The sequence below is a fragment of the Phoenix dactylifera genome, chromosome 18 (genome assembly GCF_009389715.1).
Source record: "Phoenix dactylifera cultivar Barhee BC4 chromosome 18, palm_55x_up_171113_PBpolish2nd_filt_p, whole genome shotgun sequence".
Lineage (NCBI taxonomy): Eukaryota > Viridiplantae > Streptophyta > Magnoliopsida > Arecales > Arecaceae > Phoenix > Phoenix dactylifera.
Genome location: NC_052409.1, coordinates 7,379,556 through 7,394,526, shown reverse-complemented (window position 1 = coordinate 7,394,526; position 14,971 = coordinate 7,379,556). Strand labels below are relative to the sequence as shown.

At 38.4% G+C, this 14,971-nt stretch overlaps 2 protein-coding genes across 2 annotated transcripts; both read left to right on the top strand.

The window, feature by feature from the left end:
- The first annotated feature begins 231 nt into the window (after positions 1-231).
- LOC103715805 (C-terminal binding protein AN-like) lies at positions 232-10,992 on the top strand. The gene is made up of 7 exons (XM_039115575.1): positions 232-882; positions 1,988-2,156; positions 2,286-2,416; positions 3,102-3,884; positions 4,012-4,059; positions 6,946-7,062; positions 10,644-10,992. Exons 1-7 carry the CDS (start codon positions 286-288, stop codon positions 10,716-10,718), a joined length of 1,920 nt encoding a protein of 639 aa, XP_038971503.1. The 5' UTR covers positions 232-285; the 3' UTR covers positions 10,719-10,992.
- Positions 10,993-11,489: 497 nt separating this feature from the next.
- LOC120104425 (AT-rich interactive domain-containing protein 3A) lies at positions 11,490-12,563 on the top strand. The gene has a single exon (XM_039115576.1). It carries the CDS (start codon positions 11,575-11,577, stop codon positions 12,229-12,231), a length of 657 nt encoding a protein of 218 aa, XP_038971504.1. The 5' UTR covers positions 11,490-11,574; the 3' UTR covers positions 12,232-12,563.
- Positions 12,564-14,971: the final 2,408 nt, after the last annotated feature.

Here is a 14,971-nt window from a genome sequence, read left to right as displayed (position 1 = left end):
AAGTTTCCACAAAACAATCTCAGCCATCCATTTCGTTCGCATAATAACTTATATGCGGAACATGTCATATTTGATAGCTCCAATGCCCGCTCTCTCACTTCGCCTTTTTTCCTTCCAATACTGGAAGAAAAAGAAATAAAAAAAAATATATATATATATATATATATTTTTGAGAAAAAGAGATTTATTAAAAATTTAAACGAAAAGAGGGAGAGAACTCGAGAAGTCGGAGCTCAAACTACTGAACCAAAAGCGAAGCCGAGGGAGGGCTCGGGGAGAAGCAAGATGGCCCACCGGAGCGGCAGCCGAACGCCGTCGGATCGGAATCGGACGGCGGAGCTCCCTTTGGTGGTGGTTCTCAACTGCCTCGAGGACCTCTCTCTGGAACAAGAAGCCCTCGCCGGCGCCGCCGTCGTCGAGCACGTCGGCCTCGGCCGCCTCTCCGACGGCCGGATCGAGTCCGCTGCTGCCGTCCTCGTCCACTCCTTCGCCTTCCTCCCCCGCGCCGCCCAGCGCCTCCTGCGTCCCTGGCAACTCGTCCTTTGCCTCGGTTCTGCCGACCGTGCCGTCGACTCCGCTCTCGCCGCCGACCTCGGCCTCCGCCTCATCCACGTCGACGCCGGCCGGGCTGAGGAGGTGGCCGACACCGTCATGGCTCTCTTCCTCGGCCTCCTCCGTCGGACCCACCTCCTCTCACGCCACGCGTCCGCGGCCTCCTCCTCCTCCGCCGGCTGGCTCGGGTCCGTCCAGCCACTCTGCCGGGGAATGCGCCGGTGCCGGGGGCTCGTGGTCGGGATCGTCGGGCGGTCGGCGTCGGCCCGATGCGTCGCCACCAGGAGCCTCGCCTTCAGGATGAGCGTCCTCTACTTCGATCTCCACGAGGTATCCATTATTAGACCACATTCTAATCTCTGGGAAAGGAATGTGTCTCTCCTAATATTTTAATTTTAAATTTTTAATTTTTTTGGCGTTGATGCTATAGAAATGCAAGCTTTGAGGTCAATTTTTGTGCAAAATCCTTTCTCTTACTAATTCAACGTTGCCGGGGGAGAAGTTGACATTCATTTATTTGCTTATTTGAGTTAATGCTCCAAGCAGCCCGAATTTGATTTAGTTGATTTGTAATGTCTCTGTGACTGCTTACCTATAAGTTTTGCTAATCTATAGTAACATTAATGAGTTGGCCTCAGAAGGTTTGGAAGTATACTGAGGTGCTATCCACAATTATTTATCATTTGTTAACTATTAAACCTTTTCTTTTATTCACAGTAATATGTGATTTTTCTAGGCTTTGAATTGTTCTACTAGTCAACACTGTAGATATGTCTTTAGTATTTATTTAGGAACTTTGTAATTTTTTCGATGACTTTTAATCGTATATTATGGCTTTATATGATTATTTATAATTAGAAGCGTGCAATTTAAAACACTGGACAATATTTGGGTAGAGAATCTTCATTTCTCTTTTATATATTGAAGGCATGGTTAAGGTTTATGTGTTGGTTTTTTGTTGACTGGCAGCATGTCAAGCGAGTCGTTTTTTAGATTCCTGTTAAGGCCATCAAGCCTCTAAAAGGAGAATTCTTCTGGTTTCAAAGTATTCACATTCTTTGTTTAAAGATGGTGAAGTTTGGAAATCAACTATCTTCATCATTGCCTTAACCCAAATTGACAGTTTCACCTTCATGAAAAAAATGTGCCAACTATACTCATCTTACATACTTGAACTATAACATATCTTTTTTTCGAAAAAGGAAAGCCATCAAGCGTGGAGAACTATAAGATATCTTTTTTTATTTGATTCTGGTCCAATTAAGAAAAAACTATGGATCTTGAGAGTGTAAATGTAGATGAAACATATCATAAGATATTCACATAACTTTCATGCCTCTAAATGGATGTGTTCTGCAAATGCTCTCTGTAGGGTTTCTTAAAAACTTGTAGATTTCCAGTTTGTGTTTTAATTTCCTTTTGACATACTATGTAGGGGAAAAAAAAATCAAGGAAGCATCCCATTACCTTCCCTTCTGCTGCTCGACGAATGGATACTTTAAATGATTTGCTAGCTGCAAGCGACCTTGTTACGCTTCATTGTTCTCTATCAGATGAAACTGTTCATCTTCTCAATGCAGAAAGCTTGCAGAATATCAAGCCTGGTAAATTCAATAGAAATTTTTCATTTTTTAGGTATATGTTTCCTTCATATGGTGTTGCTGATTAATTTGTCTCAATGTTGTAGCTACCCATTACGTTTTCGTTCTAAGATTGAATTTGCTTGTCCACAGGGGCATTCATTGTTGCTACAGGTAGCAGTCAGCTGATAGACGATTGTGCTTTAAAACAGCTCTTAATAGATGGCACTATAGCTGGTTTTGCTTTGGATGGTGCTGAGGGACCTCAATGGATGGAAGCATGGGTATGAGCAGTAGTCTTAGGGAATGAATTATAGATGGTATTCTTGTTTGGATTTGGTTTGGAGACAGAAAGGCATAATTTAATTTGTCTCACTGAGACCACTTTATAAGTGAGAATTAACTTAAATTGATTACATGAAGTACATTGTAATGATATCCTGCTTTTTGCACATAAGGTAGTTGTTTTCATGTCTGCACTGGAAGAATTTGTCGTACAGCACAAGTTATAAAGCTTATGTGAGCTTTTATGTAGGAGGTAAGTGCACATGCATAGGCCATTTACATCAACGGTTTAATATCTCAAATTAAAAGGAATAAAAAATGAAGATGCACTGTCATAAAATAAAATTCTGAGAAGAATATGCAAGAACTCTTTAAGAGAAAATGCTCAATTAAGGTTTATCTACTTATTTGAATAATTGCTTCATTTTCTTTTATGTTTTAATATCCATGGTAAGCATTTGCTCCCAATCCTTCCTTGTTTATAACTTATTTCATTTTTCTAGTATACTGAAATATGTGATCTTTAACTACTTCATTCTTTAATTAATGCAGTTATTTCAGACACTTCAGCTGTTCCCACATTTTCTGTGGAGTAGTCTATTTAACTACAGATCCACAATTATGTGTCGGTATAATTTCCTTTTTATTTTTGGCAATATTCAGCTGCCTTAGTGTAAATTTCAGGTTAGGGAGATGCCAAATGTGTTGATTCTTCCCCGAAGTGCAGACTACAGTGAAGAGGTATGGATGGAAATAAGGGAGAAGGCTGTCTCTGTTTTGCAATCATTTTTTTTGGATGGTGTTATTCCGAAGAGTGCGATTTCTGATGAGGATGAAGACATAAGTGAAATTGAGTATGGAGATGACCAATCAGAAAAACAAGTGAAAGAAAGTCCTGTACAATCTTGTGATAATAAGCAGTTGACAGATGAGAGTCAGTTGATTCCAGAATACTACAAGAAACAAGGTGAGTCGAATATTCAGTCTGAAGTTTCAGGTCTATCTCAAAATATTGGCTCTAGAACCAGTGGAAAGCGCAGTAGATCTAGGAAGAAGGGTAAAAAGAGACCAGATCGCCAGCGATGCCAACTAAAGTTAGATGATCTTTCAGAAATAGAAAGTACTTCACATCAAGATGAAGACACTGCTATGAGTGGCAGGGAGCAAATGCTAAGTTCTAGTTCTCGATTTGCTTCTCCAGAAAATGTTAGAAGCAAGCAAATGTGTCTTTATGAATCAAACTTAGAATCAACTCTGGAGAAGCAGGTGGAAGTAAGCATGGGACTTAGCAGAAAATCAGGTGAACTGCTAAAAGATGGTTTTGTTATAGCCTTGCATGCAAGAGATCGTCCAGGACTTCATGTCTCAAGACAAAGAGTTCCAGGTGGTGGTTGGTTCCTAGATACAATGTGCAATGTGACCAAAAGGGATCCAGCTGCACAATTTCTTGTCTCTTTTAGAAGCAAGGTGTAGTTTTGAAGAGTTTATTTCTTATATTTTTTTGCATCATGTCTGCCTTTATTTTGAGGAGTATAAGCACTATAAGATTTGTTTCATTGTTCCCCAGTACTGATCTCTTCATTTCTTTTTTCAGGACACACTGGGATTGCGATCCTTTGCTGCTGGTGGAAAACTGTTGCAGGTAAAGTGTGTTATTCGCAAGCTTCATCGCATGACTTAGATATTTTTGACAAGGCAATATTAGCTAGGGCATTTTTATTTGTTGCAAACAGTTCCTAGACATCAAGCATTTTTTGGTGCTAATGGACAGATCAAGGATCTTAAATTGTGAATTGCAAAGTTTGTTGATGTTATTGTAAAATGACCCTCACTTTTCAAGCATCATCTTCGGATCTTTCTTAAGTATGTTTGATGGTGCGAATTCAAAGTAAAAGCAGAGTTTTAATCATTATAAATTAACTTTTTTGTTAGATGAAATCATAATGATGGTTATGCGCACTGAATGTTGGCTTTCTAAAGAATATTGATTTGTGATAACAAAGAAAATGTAGACTAGCCTACTATTTATTAAAAAACGACTATGCTTATACGGCTTCGGTGTTTTGATGTGATCTGACTTTTAAGAGTGGTATGATAAAGATTTGGACTTCAATGGAGATACTCAAACAACAAGAATGTCCTGAATGCTTGTAAGTCTCTATAATGAACAGATAAAGTTAAAGGAAATTATAAAATTTAAGCAGAGAATAGTTTGCATTCATCACATATAATCTGGATTGCTAAAATTAACTGCAAGTTATTTGAATTTCAACGCTGATTGTCGAACAATAATTATTGCAAGTTTACAAGGATTACAACAATGCAAGCCTGCCCCTTGTTTACAGAATAACAATGTCATGTCGTGCTCCCAAGAAACCCAAAATAACCTAATTAAGCTTGAAACTTGCTTGTCACCAAAATGGACTCTTTAAAGTATGTAACATAAGGAGTTCTTGGGTTTCAAAACATGTTAGATCCTATATGGTTATGAGCATGGAATGCCGTACCGGTCTGGTCCTAGACCGGTACCGGAACCACAAGAAAACCGGTATTTTTCCGTTTTTTAGCCGAACCGGCCGGTACGGAGCCTGTAGCGGTCGGTACCGGGTTCGCACCGGTACGATTTTTTTTTTTAAGAACCACCGTGTACCGGCTGGTACGGTACCGGTACCGGCCGGTACATACCGGATCGGATCAGTACCGTACCGGTCCGGCCGGCCACCGGTACGCCGACCGGTACCGGTACAGCGGACCTTGGTTATGAGTGTGCAAGTCAGTAATCAATTTGCTTTTATCTTTTTTTGTGTTGAGGAGTAGCAAATTAGTCAGTTGTTTTCTCCTCCTCCTCCTCTTCTTCTTCTTTCTTTTCTCATTCCCTCTTCCAGTTGTTTATTTTTCAGAAACAGATCGAAATGGCGGATGTGTGCCATTTTGTTAAGCAGATCCATCCACTGGATACCTAACACGTTCTTGTTTTCTTTCTCTATCACGAGCTGCAGTTTGCTTAAAGCAAGGGCAAATCTGAAACTGAGCTTATAAAATCTGTAAAAGCCACCAAAATCATCGCAAGCCATCTTCAAGCAGTTAAGCCATTAACCTTGGATTACATAGTATCTTCATTTCTTATCTTTTCCCCTGTATTATATCCAATCTGATGGCTGATCTGGTTGTCCACAAATCAGCAACCATTGTCAAATGTGAAGTCCTGTTAAAAGTTGCAAGCCAGGTGTTTTGGCTCTTCAATTACTGGTCTGTCAAGCCATTGCTGCCCTTTTGATCCTAGAGCCTTAAAAGGACTGTAAAATATTCATGCCATTTCCCTTATTCATCTAATTCCTGGTCAGGCTTGCTGAAGAAATTAAAATTGCTGGTCTAGGCCTTCAAGTTTTCAGTACCATGTGCTGGTGCCATGCTGATTTGCTACTGGAAAAATCATGCCATGCCAATGCCTGGTGAGTACTCCTGTGGGTACCGCAACTTACCGAACATGTGCATGCAGCCGTGCCACAACTTGGACAGCCAGCACCTATATTCATGATATCTTCAATTTTCGAATACCTAGCCCAAGGGATTGCATCACCATCCAACTCATATTTCTGCCACTTCACATTCAGTTGTGATGATCACATAAATCCTTGAAGCACCGGTTCACATTATCAATGTAGTTTTAGTTTCATCAAATATATCTGCATCAATCTCTTTATTTTTCTGAATTGTAGATCAACAATAATGGGAATGATTTTGCCATGGCATCTCTTGGCTATGGATTTTGACTATAGCTTCATTCATTTTCTATTTCTACTGAAGTAGTTTTACAAATTTCAAAATGTTTTTATCCAATTGTTCCATAAATCAATTTAGCATTCGCCTATTTCCAATAATGTAGGTTTTTAGTTTTTGGAATCTATATTTTCTGCCAATAACTTACATCTCTATGTCATAACAATAGATTTTATCTTTAACAGCTCTAGATAGATCTAGCTTAGATAAGTTCCTTGGTTTAGCCAACATGATTGGAAATTTACTTGTCCCATGACAGCTACTACCACTCTGTCACAACTCCATTAATGTTCTTAACAGTTTGATTGCATCATTTAAGTAACTTTTCTTCAAATCCTGCTGGTTTGCAGTTATAAATTAACCATCAATTTGATTAAATGATTATGGGAGGGAGTTTCAATAGTTGCCATTACCTATCTAGTTTTATGACTGGACTGATGTTGTTAATACTGTGGCATGGCAATTTTATTGGGCTTTGGTTATTTTTTTAAATTCTGAAAGGCAGCATATGCTTACTTGATTGTTCGTGTTCATAATTTGGTTGATTTAACATGGTAACAATTAAAGTTATTTCTGATTAAGGTGGAACAAAGATGTGCTTTCCGTATTCTTAATATGCTAGTAATTAAATTAATTATGTGTTGGTTGTTTACATAAACATGCCACATTTGGAATACTTGCAGTATTCTTCGAGCAATGTGATTTATCCATTATTAATTGAGTTTAACAGAAGTTTCCATCATACCAGATAAACAGAAGAATGGAATTTGTATTTGCAAGTCACAGTTTTGATGTTTGGGAGAGCTGGATGTTGGAAGGTTCTCTGCTTGAAGAATGTAAACTTGTCAATTGCAGAAATCCATTGGTAAGCTGTTTCTTGTTAACCATACAGATAGCTGACCATTGACTATATCTTTTTGAGGTTGGTGATTGCTACTTTTTATCATTGTGCTTAAACTTGTGCATTAAGTCTGTCTTCATGCTAGTAACATGTATGAGAAACTTACTGCACAAGTATTATGCTTCATCACCTTTAGGAGTAACTTGCTAATAGGCGTAATATGGAAAAGTCTCTAATTCTACACTGAGGTTGCAAAATTTGATAGTACTACTAAGAATAGCACATTTCTAATATTCCAGATCTTTTAAAATAAATATTTTATATACTTCTAAATTCTAATGCCTACAGTTGAATAACTTATTGAGAACCAATTTTGAGTTACATACTGAATAACACAGTTATTGGGGTGGCTGGCCATTTGTTGTAAAGCAACAAGTTAATCACTTCCTTGTATTTACTCTCCTAAGCACCTCTCTTGACTCTTTTTCCAATAGTAATGGCAAGGAGTTTATGTTGACCAAAACTGGGAGAGTATCTATCAGCTAGCAAAATAGAAGAGTACTCATAACAAAATAATCTTGATGGAATAATGATTCCTTATGAGATTCAATGGGATGTAATTGCCCATTGGAGCAGTATATACATTCATACGTAATACATATGTATGTATGCATGTACATATCTATACATGTGTACATATATTTTTTTGTCTATTAGGACTCCCACCTATTTATTAATTTGGAAAAAGGCAAAGAGAAAAAGCACCATAACAAGAATATCTCGAACTACAATCAATTGTTTGTATGCTTTTCTTTTTTCTTTCTTTATTTTTTTGTCAGTAGATGTTTATTGAAGTTGGGTGGTGAATTCTTCTAATATACTCTATGTAGTGGGGCATAGGTTGTATTCTTACTCTTTGAATTAGCTCATTCTCTTGAATTGCATACTCTTCCAGCTTGGGTTACATGAAAACAAACAGATCCTCATTGAACTATCCAGGAAGCTTGCATCTCTTCCCATTGCCGCTGGAAGTGGTAAAGGGGAGAAATGATCCCCTTTTCTCAGTCTGTATGAGCTTAGACAAATATTTGTGAAGTTACACTATGAGAACCAAAAGAGAATATAAAGGTCAACAGATCTAAACCCAGCTGATCCGTCTGTTGCAGATTCCTAGCCTAGGCTACACATTAACAAGATACAGTTGTCGAACGGTCTGTGAAGATCAATCTTTAGGCAAAGCTTGGGTCTGTTTTTGTAGTTACGAAGGGGCAGAACATTTGATTAGTCAGTAGTTTACATAATAAGTTCACCTACCTCTGACAAAAGCCAATAGGTTCTTGCTGACAATTGAGGCACAAGAGGCTGGGGTTGAGTTGCTAACATTGAGCTGCTTGTATTTTAGAAAGTGATTGCTGTGAAATATAAGATGGAATTGATTGAAACATCTGCATCCTCAATTTTAGGATTTAGTGCAAGAAAGTTGCATTAACTTTTCTTAGAAGTCTCCCTTAATAAGCTTCTAGTAGCTTTTGTATATCCAGCAGTTCTGGAAAAGAGAAGCTACTGAATCCATCTAGGCTGGAGTCCTGTCTCCTCTTAGCTCACCCCCTGATCCCTTTTTTTCAAAAAGGAAGCGTGGCCTTCCTTTTTTTATGTTCTCTACGATCATATAGAAAGTAGACAACATCATTGATAACTGATTCCTGTTTTCTAGTGAGTCTTCTGGTTATTCTTGGTATCCTGGCTGCATTCCAATTAATCTTAACCAATTCACACGGCATTTTTCTCAACTTAAGCCCTCCTTTTCATGATGCAGAGCCTAATATCTAGCTCTTTTCTACAATTTCTGCTTCAATAGCAGACAGTCAAGTGGCCTGGCTGTTAGATTCAGTTGTGCTTCAGTGCATACTTGTTTCTGATTGTTGTCAAATGTGTAACTAATTCCACCTTTTGAATGTAGACTCAACATTACTCCAGCTTCCTCGTGAAAAAAGTACGTGGGGATGCCCTTGACCCAAATATTTCATTTGTGCTTGATAAGGCTGAAAATGGATCAGACATGGACTGGATATTTGTATTATCCTTGTCCATATCTGTTTATATTCAGGGGATAAAAATATGTGTTTGAATATAAAAGAATATTAAAATTTGTATCTATATTTGTTTTAACAGGTACAAATCGGACATAAATTGTATCCAATGTTACCTGGACATGTGACATGGGTCTGAGAGGGAATCTTCTAAAAATTGGATAAAACAGTTGCTAGTTGTTAAGTTATGCAAAAAGTGGACATATAATGATGATGGCATCATAATTTGATGGAATGTGTCAAGGAGTGTCATCAAGTGTTCCAAGTTTTCAATTATCCGACCCAAGGTTTGCTGAACCAGTATCGAAGGGTGTACCGGTTGGTGACTGTTTCGACACAGTACAAGTCTGTACCTTGCTGTTCCAGAGCGTACTGAAACAAGAAGAGCCGGAGAGAGAAGGGGAGAGGGAGAAAAGAAGAGAAAGAGGGGGGGGGGGGGGAGGGAGAAGGCTGAGGGAAGCCCTAACCCTAACCCAAGTGAGAGAGAGGGAGGGAGAGAGGTACCGGACCTTTGAATGTAAGAAGCAAGGGAGTGCTCTCTCAATTTTTCCGAGCAAGGAGGGGGGATTGAATTGCAAACCACTAATCAGCACATTCCAAATTAATAGCTTGAACTGTTTCGGTACCCTATGAGTACAGTTTGGTGTGTCTCGAACCAGCTGGTTAGCATGGTGTAGCAAACCTTGGTTTGACATATCAAAAAAAAAATCCAAATACATAATATATCCATATTTGCTCTAAATGGTTGGGAACATAAATCTGATACTGGTCCATATACAAGTTGAATATTTAAGTCAAAGTTCAGCAATGACAATCTATGTTATGTGGACTAGGGTACAAGTTTTGGTTCAATATTTGCCAAAGTGATTGTTTTAATATTTAAGAATTTCTACTTACAAACCCATAACATAGTACCATACAACATATCCATCTGTGTCGGAGGCGAGTATTTTGGGGTAAACTGAAATGTCTGAGTAGCGTTGATGATTTATATCTATGGAATTTTTAGAATCAGTTTGGCGGTGTGCGCATTGATCATATATTGAAGATGGTAACATTAATACTACTAATGTAGTGAGCAATAAATATTCATATTGATATTCATATAGTCAGGGACACATTATCTTCATTGCGCATGGGGTTTTCTAGTCGTATTATTGGCCTGCACAATATGGCCATGCTAAATGATACTTCTTGTGGTATCTGCTTATAAAATCCTTCGTTTGTTCCTGTACCATATTGTACTGGTTTGTCTTGAATCATTAATTTTTGGATGTTATTTATTTTCTCATCATGATTATTGACTTTAATTTTTGTTTATAACGCCGTTCATCTGGTATCAACAAGTCATTGTGCCTATCATTCTTCTATCATGCTGTTACAAGATTTTTCACATGCTTGTTTGACTCTCCTGCTCATCCTTCACTTGCTCATTTCCATGTGAACCTGCACCTGAGACTAGTGAGAAAGAATATCACGAATTTCCTGTTTTCGCTTTTGTTCTATCGAATGTAGGCCGTCTTGGATGTGCGCATTGAGATTCTTGCGGCAGTAGGTGAAGATGATGGAGTTGCTCGGTGGCTCGATTAAATTCTTCTTCAAAGTGAGACTTCTGCTGCTAGAGGAAATCAAGTGGCCATGAATTTTAATCTTTGATACATCCTGCTACATAAACCTATCCCATTTGTATTTGTTCTGAGTAGGTAGAAGTTTGGATTGTTGATGTCAGCTTGCATGCTGGAGTAGTCATCTAGTCTAAACACAGATCATGAAGTTGGTATCAACTGGCAGATGGAAGGTTTATTGGTTCTCTAAACTTTTTGATTCTCATATAATCTAGTGGCACTTGTTTCTTCTGTAGTCATTTTTTGTAGCATGCCCATCAGCAAGCTTAATTTTTTTTTTTTTTTACTATTGGGTGGCTAGTGTTTTAAATAACAGTTAATTAATGAACATTTTTTTTTGCTTCCAAAATTCTATTTTAAATTTTTATTATATTAAAATAATCTATAACAACGGTGTCACAATGGAGAATAAGAGCAGTGATGGTAAAACAATGGTGCTAACTTTCCATTCACTTTTTATTAGCTAAAAAAAATAATTATTTTTATATTGTATAGTCAGTTTTGGAGAAAAATTTGATTGCAAAGATTGAATTTAAAAAATAATACTTTATTGGCTCACCACTGGAGATTTTGTCTGAATTATGCGGTACTGTGCCAAAATTTTGGTGTTACTGGCCGCATCCATATTATTGTACCAAAAAAATAATATATATATATATATATATATATATATTATTTATTTAATTTATGTTCACCTCCATCTCTGCTCTTCCTTCCCTTTCCCTCAATCGAAGCAGTTAAAAATTAAAAAAAAAAAAACACATAAGTAGAGTATAAAAGGGAACGAGTTGAGATCTTGTTCCCCCTCGAAAGCTTAGGGGATGAGCGGTCCGACGAAGAGGGAGAGGAAGAGCAAAGAGAGCTCCCTCGCCGGCCCCGAAGCCGAGGTGGAGGCTCTCCTCCGCGTTGCCCAGGATGACCTCCTCCTCAAGCTCCGCGTCGACTCCCACCCCGTCTCTTCCCGTGCCTCCTCCTCCTCCTCCGACGCCTTGGACTCCGACCTTGCCCGCCGCTTCGAGGCTCTCAAATCGCCCTCGCCGCCTCTCTCCACAGCGGCGCCACCGCCTCCGCCGACGAAACCTGTGGGAATGGGAGCAGCAGCAGCGGCAGATGATGAGGAGGGGGAGAGGATCCTCGGGGATGATCTGGCGGCGAGGTTCGCCGCCCTCAAGGGCTCTTCATCGGGGCCCAATCCAGGGATCCAGCAATCGGATCTGATGACGCCGAATCTTAGAGTTTCGGATGACGAAGCCGGCGCCGGCGCCGGCGGTGGTGGTGATGGGGTTTCGGAGAAGGAGGTGGAGAAGGTGATGCAGTGGGCTATGGACGCGGCCCGCCTCGATCCTTCCAAAGGCGATGGCGATGAGGATGATGGGGAAAGCGCCGATGATGATGATGATGAGGAGGAGGAGGAGGATTTGAAGAAGAAGAGGAAGGAGATGAACAAAGGGAAGCCCAAGAAGTTTTTCTTCTTCTAGATCTTCAAATCATGGGATTTGAGATGGATGTAGCCAGGCCGTATTCTCTGTGTGGATTCTGACGCTGCTATATGCTTAACAAGCGTGTAGCCGTTAGCCAAGAAGGTACCTTATCATACTTAGTGCTCGCTAAAAATTGGCCTGTTTTTAGTTTCATGACAAGCTACTCTTTTTTTCATGGATGAGGTTCAGGGATATGAAAGTTGAAACTAAAGTGAGTTATAAATTATTTTTGTCAGATTTTGTAAGGGAGATGTTCCCAATTTCCGAGGTCATCCTAAGGTGATTATTTAATGTTGCAATGAGAATGGTGACTATTATTTACCTAGCAACCGATTGATTGGATAGTTTGGGTATAGGATAGTGCATAACATCTATCTAATGCCATACTGAAAAATTCTGGAAAAATTATGGTTTTATATGCGGAGGTCTTTGTCCATATAACAAATTATATCTCAATTTTTTGATTGAATAAATTATAATTTTTGAATTGATATGGTTCTTTGAATTAAGTAAACTATTTTAATATGATTGGTAATGAGAAAAGCTAAATAACAGATACTATAAATTTATAGTGTTCTTTTCGCCAGTTGGCATTTTGGACTTTAACATTTACAACTTAATTCTTTGTGCGTACATCATATTTGGTTTAGTTTAGCTAGTTCAGTTGCGGGTCTATGCATTTTTATTCTGAAATTGCCATTAGTTTTTGAAGTAGAATTTGCCGAAGACATTATATTAATGATATATTAATGTAAGTATAATAAAAAAGCATTTTCATTTGCTAAACTACATTTCTCATTACTTACCTTTCATTGATCTTATATTTGTTCAACCTTTATCATGCATATACCCGTTCAGAGTATTGATAGATATGCACTGTTACCTAGATACTTGGCGCAGGAGTCAAGGGTCTAAGTGTTGGACACTGCGACTTGATAGATGGGTTTTTTTTTTTTTTTGTGAACCAGCATCTCACTACACTCGGCCGTGAGAAGGCCCAAAGCAATCACTAGACAAAACACGATCTAATGCTTGCGGCACACGATTGGAAGGTGTTTCAAGATGCATGTTTAGGCCCCCTTAAGCCCATCTCTTCCTATTTTGGAGATGTGGGAGAAAATTGAGTATGTAGTTAGGTATTATATTATTATTATAAAATTCAAATAAAGAAACTATGTAAGTGCAAAATTTTAGATGTCCTGTAGGTAGCCAGGAGGCACATCTTAGATCTTTGCTGTCAATGGTGGACTGAAACACATGGTGGAGCCCTGATGCTTGTTCCTCCTGCTTCCATCCTTTCCCCTGCATTTATTAAAAATATTTCTAACTTTCAGATGAATGTGAAAGGTATTATTGACTCCTTGAATGAAAGAAACTGATATATCTGAGCATAGGCATGTAATGAGAGAGCTAAAATATTGCGAACTGTTGCAGTAGGATAAGGATCAAAGAGTCTAATAGCAAGGTAGGGTGAGAGGGCAATACTTTACATATTCACCTGTAAGATCACTATCTAGATATAGAACCATTATAAGTTGCTTAATAACAGCCAGTACGATAAAGGAAAATATTGTTTCAAGAAAAAGTAACACATTTTGGCTTTATGACAATCTAATTCAACTTCTACAATTAACCCTAATAATTCAAATTCAGATCGGGTTTCATGTTTGAAGATGATGGCATAATCCAAACCATGATTTGGTAGTAAACATCTTGGGTCCCGTCAGAGATTTTATGAAATATGTTTAGTTTTGCTCTAAATTTTCATCTGCATGTAACAAGTAGAGCAAGAAACTAATTGACACATGGAAGATATGTGATGATCTGTATGCTAAATGCTTGTGGGAAGAGGAAAGGTCAAAGAAAACTCATAATGTATGCTTTCACAACACTTCCTCGTAGACATCCATCAATAACAGTAAAGAAAGAAAACCAAAAGCAAATGGTAGAGGGTGCTGTCTTCGGTGAGCAATGTAAACCTAATTTTCCCTTCTAAAGGGCACATCCTTCTCTTTGCCAAGTTTCTTGGCAAATAATAAACCACAGCATAGTCCCAAAAGTTTTAACTGAGTATGATTTACAACATGATTTTTGTTTATTTGTTTCTGCTGCCTTAAAGCATATAGGAAAGAGACTAAAGCAATTGGGATTAGTATTTCTGCCATAAACTACAAGAGAAATGAAAGATGTGCAGCAATTCTGTTTTCTTGTGGAGCTAAGTAGCCTTCTAATGGTCAAGAAAGATGAGGTCAAGAAAACAATGGAGGAAAACTCACTGAATGTACGACTTGCGATGGCAAGAAATGTTTATCCATGCACTAAAGGAAGTTTCTAGTGACAACAGACAAGCATCTACAGGGTTCAGCTTATGAAAATGTGATATGGCATAGAGAAGAAACCCTGATTTACTTATATTGGTGACGAATATGAACCCCAAGTAGGCCTGACAAAATGTGAAAATTCTTGATTAAGAAACTAAGTACGGAGATTTAAAGAACTCAGGTGAAAGTTTGAACTGATTAACACGTTGTTCATCATTGATTAACTTAAAACCTAATACTAAAGGACTATTCATTTTAGAGCTTTTTAGTGATTAGTTATAATTTTGAAAATCTGTGTCGTTTCATCGTGTCTCCTAATCTTCTTGCCAAAATAAAAGATAATGCTTGGTAGAAATATTTTAGACTAGAATCTTTACTAGCAGGAAATGCTCTCCAATCATAGCTGGTAATTAGTG

Excerpts from the sequence above, each read along its gene's own strand:
- LOC103715805 (XM_039115575.1), top strand. The coding sequence starts at position 286 with ATGGCCCACCGGAGCGGCAGCCGAACGCCGTCGGATCGGAATCGGACG. Across the intron at positions 2,157-2,285 it reads CTTGCAGAATATCAAGCCTG|GGGCATTCATTGTTGCTACA; the intron begins GTAAATTCAATA and ends GCTTGTCCACAG. Across the intron at positions 2,417-3,101 it reads CTCAATGGATGGAAGCATGG|GTTAGGGAGATGCCAAATGT; the intron begins GTATGAGCAGTA and ends TGTAAATTTCAG.
- LOC120104425 (XM_039115576.1), top strand. The coding sequence starts at position 11,575 with ATGAGCGGTCCGACGAAGAGGGAGAGGAAGAGCAAAGAGAGCTCCCTC.